The following is a 14,997-nucleotide window of genomic DNA, read 5'->3' on the forward strand; positions in this document are numbered from 1 at the left end:
GTCATATAGGACCGACACTACGCCTATGTCGAAGTAGGTGGTGGTCCGATCCGGAAATTATGGTGCCACCCATGTTGGTTGAAAACCTCCATGGCCAGCTGCTCCAACCGCATACACACTGTGGTGAATAATGGTTGTACTCCATTCGATGTAGTATAGACCACGTACGAAGCGAGTGCGTACAACAAAAAATATCGTGCAAAGAGAAGACTTTTTGTCATAAAAAACAAAATTATTTCTACATAGACAAAGCAACTATAATAAGGCATATGCTCCCATCCTTATTTAGTAATATTTCAGTGAAACACATCCCATCCCCGTGTCAGGTTAATCGAATCTAAACGAGAGAGAAGATTTTGTCATGACATAAGACATGGCCCAATCAAATCCCGTCTTAATGAAATACCGGCGGGAATGAACTGAGCATCTGTTTAAATCATTTCTGGCTGTTGTCTGATGTGATCAACTGATCGCGTGGATTATATTCTTTCTTGCCTGTGAGTATTGGATATTGGCGGCATCCCGATTTGAAAAAGGAAAAGTTTCTCCTTGGAATTTTTTATATGATTGATGTTAGGGCATAGGGTTATTGGTTGGAGGGTCCGTGTTTAGAAGAATGATGGGTACATGTGGATAGGCATCAAACAACAACACATTGAGAAACCACCTTGTGGTTAGATTTTATTCTGCGAAACCCTCTCGGTTTTAGGCGTGAGGTGTGGTGATAATGCTAGATCCCATAATGGTAGCCGCTAGACTAGACATAAGACAAGAATTAATAAGCATTTTTTAACACACAAATGTGCATCATATAAAGGATAGCGATAGATGGATGTAGGAGGTTTGCTTCCGTATTCCCCACTTAAATAATCTTACAATTTCCAATAAACATTAATGGTGGTTATTAAATCTTAATCCTTCATAACCTAGATCTATTTTCAATACCTCATGACATTAGAATTGTATGTTCTTCTTCATGAGTGAATCTCTCGTTTTGTTGCTACCTATCTGGCTCTCCCACTCATCATCCACTAATTGGGAACGTTTTTCTTCACCAAGAGCGTGGACTTTCCAAAACCTAGTGTAGAATGAAAAAAAAAATATCATATAAATAGATGTGGTTCGGTGAGATTCACAAGGGGAAAAAACAATGAATTGATATCTGATCGCACATGGCAAATCAATGCAAAAGTTCACAACAGTCACAAAACACTTCAATTCATGTGTTATGGAGACAGGGTGAGCAACCGTCTTTAAAATCTCCGGCCATTGGTATTGACAATTTTCCAAGGGCAGGTTTTTTACCGAGAGAAGAAAAATCAAGTGTGGAGTCAAGGTCACTCCTGATGCATTGGCTCTTAACAGGTTATCTTATGTGGTGAAAGATTTTAGAAACAACCACCCTGATGTATTATCTCTTAGGAGTGGTATCTAAGTGATGTTGTATTTATTTCTTGTAGGGTTGATGTTTACATCTTAACATTGTGGGCTAGTTGGCTAGAAAAGAGAATGGTAGAACATTGGGAGAGAAGCCACAACAACAGTAAACTAATTTCACCGCGCTAAGAGCTGTCGCTGTCACTTCATTAACATACCCTCCACCTCCCCCCCCCCCCCCCCCCCCCCCCTTTTCTTTAGCTGGTATGTCACCTCATCATTTTGCATATGAAACCATGGTAAGAGTTGAGCGTTGGGAGTGGATTAAGAAAAAGAAAGTTGCCTGGTTAGTTTTGGACAATCCTGACTTCTAAATTCTTTTTGGGGGTAAACCAGGTGAAAACCAATTGAGGAAACAATGCCAAACGAATGGTGGATAGGGTTTGTAACTTGTAAGCTGAATTATTTTTCTAGGGGAGGTGTACCGAATGATACCTTTGGATGCACAGTAAGTGGATAAACTTAAAAAACGTGCAAGATAGCTTGTTATAGTCGTGGGTAGTTTGTGATCCAAGGCGTCTGTGGCTGCTGGCCATACATCAAGTCGTAGTGCCTTTGGTATGCATGGTACTAACGTAACGTTGTTGCGGTAGGTGGTAGCACACAAGCAATATGCCGATAGGCTGCTACGTGCATGGCCCGAACGAGAGGCCTCCATCGTACGTAACTTGGGTCTTGGTACAGAGGCATCACACTGGCCAATATTTTCTTTTCTTTTTCCGGCTCCGATCCGGCTCCTTTGATTTCCTTTACTGAGTTCGCATATATTTCCTTTTCTTGGGGTCGAAGCATGGATTCTGTTGGAAGAAGTTGGCACTAGCTTTTTTTCTTTTCTTTTGAAGGTAAGTTGGCACCAGCTAGTAGCTACTGTAGGAAAAGGAGATGAGTAGTATGTGAAATTGTGAATGTACCAGAGAGCTCGACCAAGGCGGCACGTTCTTGGTGTTGCTCGCGCCCTCGATCTGATCCATGGGCCTCCACGCACGTACACGTACGCTGGCAATGCCGATCAACAAGTACCGAGGCGCGCGGATGTACGCACGTATGTATATCCCGGCGACATGCGCGCAACACGACTGGTGGCACCGATCGAGTGCATGCATGCATGATGAGGAGCAGGAGCGGCGGCCGTGCCGATAGGCTATCACGATTCACGGCACAGTGATGCACGGTGCAAGTTGATTCCCAGTGCATGCATCTCCACTGCTCAAATTCCGTCCGTCCGTCCGTCCGTGACATGCATGCAGATTGCAACCTAGCTAATAGTCAATCGGAAGAAAATGACGACGACGACATAGATACACAGACCTACCTGTAAGGTCGACCGATAGACGATGGAGCTCAGCTGGCTGGTGGCGCTGGCCCGCGAAAATTCTCCGTCCGTGCGGGCTTGCTTTTCTCGGCTTAGTCCCGCCGTCCGGGTCGCCCCCACGTGAACCGAGATTCCGATGCCCCCGCTTTCCAGCGCCGGTTGGCCGACGTAGGCAACGGCATCCGTCCAGCGTCACGGCCGGCCACACACAAGGATGTAATGGAGCTCACGCGCGCAGGCGCAGGCGCAGCCGCCGCCCGGCCAATCTCCACGCATCTTTACTGTCGGGGTCATGTCCATCGATCATCAGTAAATTTAAACTGACTTAGTTTTCTCGATGGATCGATCGATCGATGGGAGAATATGCATATCCTATCTCAACTGCTTGATTGCGGCTGATTATTCGTCCATGTCGATCGACCAGCCCGTCGCGGTAGTAGAATGGTCTAAGGCCTAGTTTCTGAGAATGATCAGCCAAGCGCCGTAGTGCACTAGTGCAACTATGACTTGCCTTGCGCGCGCTTGCTAGCCAGTTGCGCTGCTGATGTTACCGTAAGGCACATACGCCGCATGATGCAACCCTAGCTCTCTAGCTGCTGCTGCTGCATGCACCGCCAATTCTCGTGTATAAATAGCTGCCTAGCTGCACCTGCATATGCCGGCAGCTACATGTATGCAGCTAGCTAGCTAGCAAGCTAGATACTAGTGCTATCTAGCTCCTTCTAGATTGCAACCTCGCAAAGATATAGCTGCATCTGCCTTGCCTGCATGCACGCGAGCTGATTAAGTGAGCGCAGCTGCCTACTTGCTGATCCCTTCTCCTAGCTAGCCAGCAATACCGAATTAGCATCATATGGAGGATGACAAGAAGGAGGGCAAGTACCGCGGCGTGCGGAAGCGGCCGTGGGGCAAGTTCGCGGCGGAGATCCGGGACCCGGAGCGCGGCGGCTCCCGCGTCTGGCTCGGCACCTTCGACACCGCCGAGGAGGCCGCGCGCGCCTACGACCGCGCCGCATTCGCGCAGAAGGGCGCCACCGCCATCCTCAACTTCCCCGCCGAGGCTGGCAGGATGAGTGGCGGGTCTTCTTCGTCGTCGGCCGCCGCTCAGGCGGCTGCAAGCAGGCGCGTCCCTGACACGGAGAAGGTGGAGCTGGAGTACCTCGACGACAGGGTCCTGGACGAGCTCCTCGCGGAGGACTACTACAGCAGCACTAAGAAGTAGCTAGCTAGCTAGCACGCACACCCGAACGAAGAATAAGCTACTATACTACTAAAGCTGCTGGGAGTGAAGGAGGAGAATGGTCTTCCTTGGTTTGGTCGGTCGGTGCATGGCAGGACTAGTCATGGCTTGCGTGGACACACTCACACACGTGTAGAACAAACCACTGACACGTCCTTTGTCCTGGCGAGCCCATGCAGCGTGCTTTCATTTGTTACCGCGAAGATGGAACGAAGTAATTAATGGGTATATATACGCAAATGAAAGTAATTTATTTTCTGCAAAGATGTGTGTGTACGTAAAATGGTCGCATCAAATATATAGTATGCTGCATTTACCCATGTTCTCTTTTTTCTTCCCTTGGCTATGGCTAAAAATGGTGCCTATAAATTTTGTCCTGGATTTTTCACCAATTTCTACAAGTATATATCTTCTGGGAAGAAAGGGTAACAATGTCCACTCCATGCTGTGATTTACCCACCATCGTCAAGCTTGCTTGATCAATCGTCGATCTGGTCAATGTTCGGTCGCAGCTAGCAAAAAAGCTGATTCCCCGACAGTGGCACGCACGAAAAACACAGGCCCAAAAAAGAAGTGAATCCTCGGTTTGCAGACCCGCCTTCAGAATCATCAGTACACATCGCGGTCCTGCGTAGTAACAGCACTCTATTGATCGACCAGGCGCCATCCTGAACCGAACCGCGTACGAGGTTAAGGGCCTCTCTGATTTTTATAGGTTTTCGTTTCGAGGATTGGAACCCTTACGAAAATTTTCTTTGCCGGTCGTTTGATTTGTTATATTGAATCATATAGAAGTTTTCTCTAAATATTCCTTTGTACTATATTTCATGTTCAAGAGAAATTATGCATTCCCTAAATACTCTTGGAATGAATCATCATTTTTCTTCTTTGATACAATTAAACAAATCAATTCCTATAGAATTTGGATAGACATGACCAAGAAAAACAGATAGACACCATATTGTAATCATGTGATTCTTCTATTACGTTTTTCCAGAATCTTGTCGATCAAATAGGCCTTCGTAAATAAAGCTCTTTTCTCACGCAAAAAAAAAGTAGCCCTTTATTTTTGTCGTTACTAGGTGGTCACGGACATGGATGTAATTTTTATTTTACATTTACGGGAGTATTTTTGTTACTTTTCGTGTTCTTTGTAATGTCATGATCTTTTATGCATAGATATGAAGTTTTCGCTGCAAAAATAAAATAAATAATAAATAGGCCTTCACGTTCATGTAAGGGAGAGGTTTGGCGTCGAGAGAGCTCCTAGTTGACGTTTGTCAGTGTCACGTAGTTAGTTTTTGGCGAGTCACACTTGAGCGGTTCTTATTTTTCTCTCTCCGGTTTTTGTGTCGGGTTTTTTCACAAAACAAGTCAGTTGGTTTTTAAAAGAGCTAAATAATTTAAACACTATTTAGAAAATAGAAAAGTATATTTGAAAAAAAAAAGAATGTGTTTAAATAAAGTTCAGTATGTAATAAAAAAATATTCATATGAAAAACAATTCAGTAAATATTACATAAATGTTCACCATATATGAAAAGTTCAGCCTGAGGAAAAAAATGTTCACCCCATTTTTCAAAAAGTTCATCGTACATTGAAAACAAGTTCACTGATATTAAATAAATGTTCAATGCGTATCTAAAAAATGTTCATCGTATATTAGAAAAAAATTTATAGTACAATAACTATAAAAAATAAAAATTGGAATAAACCACAAAAACTATGAGGAAAACCAAATCCTAAAGAAAAACACAAAAATAAAAAGGGAAAGAAAAGTTAATTAAATAAAACAAGGAAAAATATATAACCGAAAAAACTAAAAGACAAAAACCAACAAAAAAAATGAACACAAGAATTGAAGTGCACGGCTAAGCTTTGTCCGTCTCGTTTAGCAACTATTTGTTCATGATTTTGGCAACGTTCTAGGCTCGGTTTTTCCGGTTTGAAGAACCTTCTAAAGAAGCTTCCGGTCCAGTTCAAGTCAAGTTTTTCATTTTTGTTTTCTTGTTCCTTTTGTTTCTGATTTTCTGCGGGTATTTTTGTTTCTAGTTTCATTTTCCATTTGAAAATTTATTCGATACTCCAAAAAAAATTTAAAAAAACTCCAGAAAAATCGTGGTACAATTTTGTTCAGAATTAAAAAAAATGTTCTCATTTAAAAAAAATGTTCGTAAATTCAAAATATATTCACATTCTTAAAAAATCCTGAAATTCATAAAAATTCAAATTTTTTAAGTTCCCAATTTTAGAACATGTTCAGAATTTGAAAATTGTCTCATTTTTAAACAATTCTCCTTGGTTTTAAAGAAAGTATTCAAAACTTTCAATATTTTGTTTGAACTTTCAAAGTTGCTTTGCTTTTCGAAAAAAAATCACGTTTTAAAAAAATATAAGAAAAAGTTTGGAAATTTCAATTTTGTACAAAATTTACAAACATTGTTCATCTTTTATTGTAATAACAGACTAAAAATAATTAAAAAAATTAAACACTTCAGTAGACTTGTTAGCTAGAGTAACTCCCTACTGCGGTAAAATACCTGACATCCTAGCCCGCTCGGCGAGGCCCCTATGCGAAAGCTCGACTGTTTGATGCACCGTGCACAAATAGGATCTCCCAAAAATAGTATATTTTCTACTTTCGAGAGCAACTAATTAAGGAGTACTTCTTGAAGAGGCCCCGCAAAGCTGTCACTTTCCGAGGGCTGGGAGCGTGCCACTTGACGTGCTAGACTCTCCCTCTATATTCTATTTTATTTTTGTGTACGCGTTTACGGCTTTTGGATGTCTTTTCTCGGTTTTTTTGGCTTTCCGGTTTTCCCCAGTTTTCCAAAGGTTTTGGACCAAAAAATTCAAAAAATAATTTGCACGAAAAAAATCATTTCCCCTGCGAGAACACATATTTACTTCTCGTGGAGGCACAACTTTGCTTCCGCGAGACCCCGCCGCTGCAGCAGCCGCCGTGGCAGCCGCCATCCTCGGCGACCCCCGTCGCCGCCGCCATGCAATAGCTGCCTTGGCAGCCGCCACCAGCAACGAACCCCGGCGCCTCCACCATGCAGCAGGGGCAACAGCTGCAGCCGCCGCCACCGGCGACCGCGGCCCTGGGCATCCCGACGACGGGCCCGGGGGTGCACATCCACCAGGTCCAGTTTCCTCCGTCGCTGTCTCCGTTACCGGCTTGGCTCGCTAGGTCCCTTGAGCCGGTCTACACGACGGCCTCTGTCGGGCCGCACGTGCTGCCCCCGCCGGCGGCGCACCCGGCCATGAAGTTTGGTGGGTCCTCGGGCTACGCCGAGCCCTTCGCCAGCGTCGACGGGCCCCTGTTCCAGGGGGCACCCTGATGCCCGCCTACTTGGCCCCGTCATCCTCATGGCGCCGTGTTGATGAGGCCACCCGCCCGTCGTCCACGTCCAGACGCCACCGAGATTCTCCAAGCTGGAGTTCGCGACCTACGACGGCACCGTCGACCCCCTGAATTGGCTCAACCAATGCGACCGATTTTCCAGGGGACAGCGCACGCTCGCGTCCGACCGCACCTGGATCGCCTCGTATCATCTCCGAGGAGCCGCGCAGACGTGGTACTACGCCCTCGAACAGGACGAGGGCAACATGCCCCCATTGGAGCGCTTCCGCGATTCGTGCCTCTTGCGCTTCGGTCCGCCTATACGCGGGAGCCGTCTGGCGGAGCTTGGGCGTCTTCCGTTCCTCACCTCGGTGCAAGAATTCGTCGACCGCTTCCAGGCACTGGCGTGCCACGCTCCCGGCGTTTCAGCTCGTCAGCGGGCTGAGCTCTTCGTCGGCGGCCTACCGGACCACATCCGCGTGGACGTGGAGATGCGAGGGGAACATGACCTCTAGACGGCCATGTACTACGCCCACGTGTTTGAGCGTCGCGCGGTGGCCATCCAGTAGGCGGCACCGCCCTGGGCCACTAGGCCGCCACCCTGGCCGGAAGTTCCCGCGCAGGGTCGACCTGCCCAGGCTTCCGTGGCGCCCCTCGCCGTGGCTGCGACACGCCCGTTCCGCCGGCTCACCCCGGCCGAGCAACTCGAGCAACGCCGCCAAGGGTTGTGCTTCAACTACGACGAGCCCTACGTATCGGGCCACGTCTGCCCACGACTCTTCTACCTGGAGGCTGCAGACTACATTGAGGAGGACCCCGCTGCCGCCGGCCTCGGCGACCAGCCCGCCCCAGTTGACGCGGAGGTGTTTGGCGACCGTTAATCTGCTCCGCCTTCCAGCTCGAGGACGAGCTGTTTGTGCAGGCGGGGAGATATGTTATGACCGGCATATACTACAGCCCAGGCAGTTAGGGGCCTGGCCCAGTTATCTTATCGTTATAACGGGGCTTAATAGCCCAGTTATCGTATTTGAAGATTATATACACTCATGTAAGGACTCGTTTGAAGTTAAGTAAGAAGCAATCATATTTGCTCGGTCTTTTTAGGGAGCCGGGAGACCTAACCCTAGCCGCCGCCCTGCTCTCTCTCAGCGCCGGCGACCACACCTTCCTCCACGCCATCCCTCCTTCCACCCCTATGACCTGAGACCACGCCCTGGTAGGGATCCGGTTCGTACCAAAGTCAGAGTAAATAAAATCGCTAATATTGATCTTACTTTCCTTGTTGCGTAAGTCATGTGGGTGATACAAAGTTCCTGATAGAGACCTTGCTTGAGTCGAACTGTAGGGGGTTCCAAGAAAAATCAAGGTACATTATCCCAAAATGTTCCATCTTCCTAGAAAAGTGGATTTGTGCTAGAAAAGTTACAGAAGATTTTTTTTATAGACCGGATAGGCGTCTGTGACATAAAATAGAGATCAATCTTGATGTCTCCCTATTGGCTAGGGAAGCGTTAGCATCACCCTATGGACCGCAAGATCTTGGCCATAGCGTCGAGGAAAAACTCCAGCTCCACAAAAAGTCAAATCAACAAAAGCACCAAGACACTCCAAAAAAACTCAACGGGTTCAATGGATCTCTCTTGCGACGACATAAACCTTAACTCTACAACAATAGTTGCACCGAACCTGCAGAGGAAACGTACCTCTTGCTGTAGTAGAGAAAATACCAGATGACATTTATGTTCAACAACACCGCATCAACCCTCAGTACCTTCTCATTTAGGACCAGAAAAATCTTCTTGAAATGAGTATTGAAACACATGTATGAACGTCAAGGTGTCCCCACCTCACATCGCCAAAATGACCGCTAGAAGTGAGGAGAACGACTAGAAATTCTGGCGGTGGCGGTTGTCTTCTACTCTTTTTTTATAGGTAACACCTGAACATTATTAAGTAATGATTGAGTTTACATAGCCCGAGAGTTCGACAAAGCTAAACGTGGCGACCAGCTGGAAGTTCTAACGAATTTCGTGTCGTAGAATGGGCATCTTCATTAACTTCCATCCCTTTATGCTTAAAAATCACTTCCTGGCAACCACTCATTTTAGAGACAATCTCCCAAATCATCATGGCATGTGCTCCAAGGCTTCATTGATATTTTGGATGAGCGGCTGAGCAGTCTGAAGCGATCACCATGGAATTTAGATCTATATCCCGAGCAAGGCAAAGGGCCTCCCTGCATGCTATTGTTTCCACACATAACGAATTAGGTATGCCCTCCATCACCAGGGCTGGTCCTGAGATTTTGGGGGCCCGGAGCGAAACTAAAACTCAGGGCCCTTAATATAGGCATCATAATAATAACAATGAAATATGTATATATGAAATATTAACAATAGCACTTAAATGAATCAGTATGCGGATCAAATAATTTATACATATGATTACCTTAAAATTTTCTTCTAACATTCTTCGATGCAAAGTCACTTATGATGGGGTCAAGGTCAATGTCATCCAATAATTTATTCTCGATGCATAACATAGCCAAGCCATTTAACCTCTGCTGAGTCATTGTTGACCTCAAATAATTCTTCAATAATTTCAACTTCAAAAAGTTTCTTTCGGCTGAAGCGACAGTTACGGGCACAGTAAATAAGATGCGATAAGGTATGGAGATATTAAGATAGCAATCAACTTCTCTGCCATGCTTGAAAATCTCCATAGCAGACATTACAACAGATGACCTTACAATAGAAGTAAAATACTCTGTCGACATCTTTTGAATAAACTAGCCACTTTCTATCATGTTGCTCTTCATCTACATGGTATTCCATTTTTTTTCCTCTTTCATAGGCCCTTTCTCAACTAAAATGTCTCTTGGTTTATTATCAAGATGATCTTAATTTTTTGGATCGTAAATATCAGGAGTGTGAATAGGTTATTCATGAACACTAGGAGATTGTGCATGTGCATGAATTACCTACATTCTCGGAGCTACTTACGGCCGATTTTGGTGTCAACATTTTCTTCTCGTTGATCATATTCTGAATTCCCAATAAGTTACTGCTCTTCCTCTATGGCAACCATCTCCAACTAATCATCTTAGTTTATCGAAGCAATGCAAGCACCATTATTACTCTTGAGAAATTTGTGCATATCTCCGTGTTGTGGTTGTACCAATTTATCGACGGTCTTCTTACTATTCCTATTATCGCTACCCGATGCATACGTCCTATGTCTCGTTGTGATTTTACCAATTTAAAACACACTGTTGAAAAAAAATGTTGCATCAATTGTTGCACGGTTCCGGCAGATGCATCAAGGAACGAAAATATATATATTTTTTGCAGGAAAGGAACGACAATATGATACCTGATGAGCGATTGGGTGATGAGCGTTAGTGCATGTGCCTGCACAAAATTACAGATCGGGTCCCTAGAATTGAAACCAGTGGAGAACTAGATTAGACGTGTTCCTAATTGCCTATATAGAATTACAGATGGGGGCCGTAGGAACTGAAATCAACAGCTAATTAGGATGGAAATTACCAGGACAAAGGAGGGCGTCGGCGGCAGTACCAATACGAACATCGGGCGTCGGCCGCTTAGGGCTGGAATATATGTGCCTGCCTGATTGCCGTGATGGAATTGGAAGGGCTTGCGTCGATCGCTCCTTTTTTCACGTGAAGGACTCGCTCCCGAAATAACAAACGAATCCATCGCTGGGTGGGCGATCGGCAAGCTGCTTTCTCCGCTCGCGCGTCTACGTACAAGACTAAGCGCTTTCATTTTTTCCTGACGTAGGCCCATAGCTTACCTAGGCCTAGTTGTTGCATACCTGCTGGGCAGGGGCCCCTGGATCTTGGCCCCCCCCCCCCCCCCTCTCAGGGCCGACCCTTTCCATCACCACGACTGATGCGCCTAAGAAATTGTCTTCATCAGATCAGAATATAATTGTCACCGAACTTCTCAAATTCGCAGCCGATACCGGTGCATCAACATCACCCTTCACCCGTCCTCGGGGAGGGGGGGGGGGGGGGGGGGGGCAACCTTCACGGAGGTCTCACGCTTCTCTCTGGCCGAAAATGCATGATTAGAATGTTTACATCAAGCTTGTGAATGAAGTCTGATATGAAGCTGCATGTTGTGAACATTTTTTTTTGCGAGTAAAATAGGAGTTTGTTCAACTGTAATGAGGATAGAATATGCTAATATAGGATCATGAATAAAGGGGGCCTCTTTGCAACCAACATGCAGTGCTCCGAGCCGTACAACCATAATTAGCTAAGCAATATGTAACCCTAGTTTGCATATGAGCAACCTTAACTGGAACAAACTCCCGATCCGCCATAAGCGTCTTAATGTTCTGACTGATGTTACCATACAGAGATTGTTAGAACTAATGGGCTAGGCCCATAGCAATTTCTGAAATCTCAAAGCCCATGTGTAAAATGACAAGTGGTGGTGCTAAGTTTAGTCCCACCCCGGAAGTTGAAGAAGAGTTGGACCTCTTTATATAGTGGGTTCTCTCCACCACTCTAAGTGGTGTGTGAGAAGAGAAAGGGAAAACCACACGCGCGCGCTCGCTCGCCTCGCGAGGCGAGGCGTACATGTGACATGCGCGTGAATGGTCCGCCGAAATCCAGTCCGTCTCCTTGCAGGAGCGCAGCTTCCTTTTGCCGTTTTATTTTTATGTCTTGGCAGACAAGTTTTTGATTTCTTGTCCGGTAAGTATACGAATTAGAAACCGAGTCGGTTTGGGATTGTGGTCGCGACACAATACCGCCTCTGGTCCTAATATATATACATCTACCGGCTGCGGCCAGAGACACACCGAAAAACACCTAGGGTTTTGCCACATCTCACAACTTGCGCCGTCATCGTAGTCTACTCCATCCCAAACGCCGGCGTGCATCGGCGCGTGGGAGAGCAGGTCTCCGGAACCGTTCGTCTTTGCGATCCTGCACCGGGAGAGGACGAATTAGGTTTTTGGGAAGCGCTGTGCGCGACTGCTCAAATTCGTCATCACGGGTCGTCTTCCGTCCAAGTCGGGCGGTGCTACTCATCGTCGTATTCATCGCCGTCAGCAGCAGATCGTCGCCAACATCGTCATCAACCCTGTTGCACCCATAATAGCTAACGATCAGTACGTCCAACATCCTCTGTTCATGTCTGTTTCTACAGCTATTGTTACGTGTTTGCTGCTGTTATGCATGTCTTGCTGTTCTTCTAGTTTGCTAGATTTTTGCATGCTAGTATCTCTTCTAGTCATGAATTATTTACTGGAATTAATCATGAACTTGCCTAATATTCCAACAATCCAAAAACCTAATTATAGGCAATTTCCTGAGTTAACTATGGCTGGATTCGCTGATGCACTGAGGCCGGATAAGTTTACCGGTGTGCACTTTAAGAGGTGGCAGGTGAAGACCACGCTCTGGCTTACTGCTCTGAAAGTTTTCCACGCTAGTGTTGGTGCTCCAGAGGGAATGACCGACGAAGATCGGAGAAAATTCCAGGAAGCCAATACTATGTTTGTGGGATGCATTCTGAGTGTTCTTGCTGACCGTCTGTGTGATGTGTACATGCACATAAATGACGGAAAGATTCTGTGGGATGCACTGAATGCAAAATTCGGTGCAACAGATGCAGGCAGTGAACTGTACATCATGGAGAGTTTTCATGACTACAAGATGGTGAATAACCGTTATGTGGTTGAACAAGCTCATGAGATACAGTGCATTGTGAAGGAACTTGAACTCCTTAAATGTGTTCTACCCGACAAATTCGTGGCTGGGTGCATGATTGCAAAGTTGCCTCCTTCATGGAGGAATTTCGCCACAACTCTGAAGCATAAGAGACAGGAGATATCAGTTGAAAATCTGATTGCATCTCTTGATGTTGAAGAAAAAGCTCGGGCTAAAGATACTACTGAAAAAGGAGGTGAGGTTCAGCCTACTGCTAACATGGTGCAGAGGTACCCATAGAACAAGAACAAAGGGAAGAACAAACCTGTTTTCAACAAGCCTACCAAGACTACTACCTTCAAGAAGAAGAAGTTCAACAAGGCTGAGCTAGAGTGCTACGCCTGTGGGAAGCCTGGACACTTTTCCAAGGAATGCCCTGAACGTGCAGACCGCAGAGGGAAAACAAGCTCCAAGACTGTCAACATGGTGACCGCTAGCAATACTGATGGGTATGGTAATTTACCTATTGTGCTTTCAGTATTTCAATCATCTTCATGGTGGATTGATTCGGGTGCTAACGTTCATGTGTGTGCTGACATCTCCCTGTTTACTTCTTATCAGGTCGCAAGGGATTCTTCCGTCCTAATGGGGAATGGGTCACATGCTTCTGTTCGTGGCATTGGCACGGTGGATCTGAAGTTTACTTGGGGAAAGATCGTGCAACTAAGGAACGTGCAGCATGTCCCTACTATGAACAAGAATCTAGTTAGCGGCTCCCTTCTATGTCGAGATGGATTTAAGGTAGTTTTAGAGTCCAATAAAGTAATCGTGTCAAGATTTGGACAATTTATAGGAAAAGGCTATGAGTGCGGAGGCTTGTTTCGTTTTTCTCTTTCAGATTTTTGCCATAAGTCAATAAACCAAATTTGTGCTAGTATTAATGATGATGCAAGTATTTGGCACTCTCGTTTATGTCATATTAATTTTGGTTTAATGTCTCGGCTATCCAGCATGAGTTTAATTCCGAACTTCACAGTTGCCAAAGGTTCTAAGTGCCATAGTTGTGTGCAATCTAAGCAACCTCGAAAGCCTCATAAGGCTGTCGAGGAGAGAAACCTGGCACCTCTAGAACTCATACATTCTGATCTTTGTGAGATGAATGGTGTGTTGACAAAAGGTGGAAAGAGATATTTCATGACTTTGATTGATGATGCGACTAGATTTTGCTATGTTTATTTGTTGCAAACTAAAGATGAAGCATTAGACTACTTTAAAATCTATAAAGCTGAAGTTGAAAATCAACTAGAGAGAAAGATCAAGCGTCTTAGGTCCGATCGTGGTGGAGAGTATTTTCCAAAAGTTTTTGATGAATTTTGTGAGGAACATGGTATTGTTCATGAGAGGACGCCTCCCTATTCACCTCAATCAAATGGGGTGGCCGAGAGGAAAAACCGCACATTGACTGACTTGGTGAATGCCATGTTAGACACTACTGGTTTATCTAAGGCATGGTGGGGGGAGGCTCTATTGACTTCATGTCATGTCCTGAATAGAGTTCCCAACAATAATAAGGAGAAAACCCCTTATGAGGAGTGGGTTGGGAGAAAAGCATCACTTTCTTATTTGCGCACTTGGGGATGTTTGGCAAAGGTCAATATTCCTATTCCTAAGAAACGCAAACTTGGACCAAAGACAGTGGATTGTGTCTTTCTAGGGTATGCTCAACGGAGCATTGCTTATAGGTTTTTAGTGGTAAAATCTGAAGTACCTGATATGCATGTTGATACTATAATGGAATCTCGTGATGCAATATTTTTTGAGAACATATTTCCTATGAAGGATATACATAGCATTGCTAGATTTTCTTCTGAGATAATTCCTGAATCTAGTACAACTGATGAATATTTCGAACAATCACATGAGGAAGTCCTTGAGAAGGATAACAATGAAGTTCCTAGAAGGAACAAGAGACAAAG

At 45.3% G+C, this 14,997-nt stretch overlaps 1 protein-coding gene across 1 annotated transcript; it reads left to right on the forward strand.

Annotated features, from left to right (window-relative positions):
* The first annotated feature begins 3,396 nt into the window (after positions 1 to 3,396).
* On the forward strand, positions 3,397 to 4,267 carry LOC109787259 (ethylene-responsive transcription factor ERF096). The gene has a single exon (XM_020345817.3). The coding sequence runs from the start codon at positions 3,603 to 3,605 to the stop codon at positions 3,969 to 3,971; it is 369 nt and encodes a 122-aa protein (XP_020201406.1). The 5' UTR covers positions 3,397 to 3,602; the 3' UTR covers positions 3,972 to 4,267.
* The last annotated feature ends 10,730 nt before the right edge of the window (positions 4,268 to 14,997 follow it).

The sequence above is a fragment of the Aegilops tauschii genome, chromosome 4 (genome assembly GCF_002575655.3).
Source record: "Aegilops tauschii subsp. strangulata cultivar AL8/78 chromosome 4, Aet v6.0, whole genome shotgun sequence".
In the NCBI taxonomy this organism is placed as follows: domain Eukaryota; kingdom Viridiplantae; phylum Streptophyta; class Magnoliopsida; order Poales; family Poaceae; genus Aegilops; species Aegilops tauschii.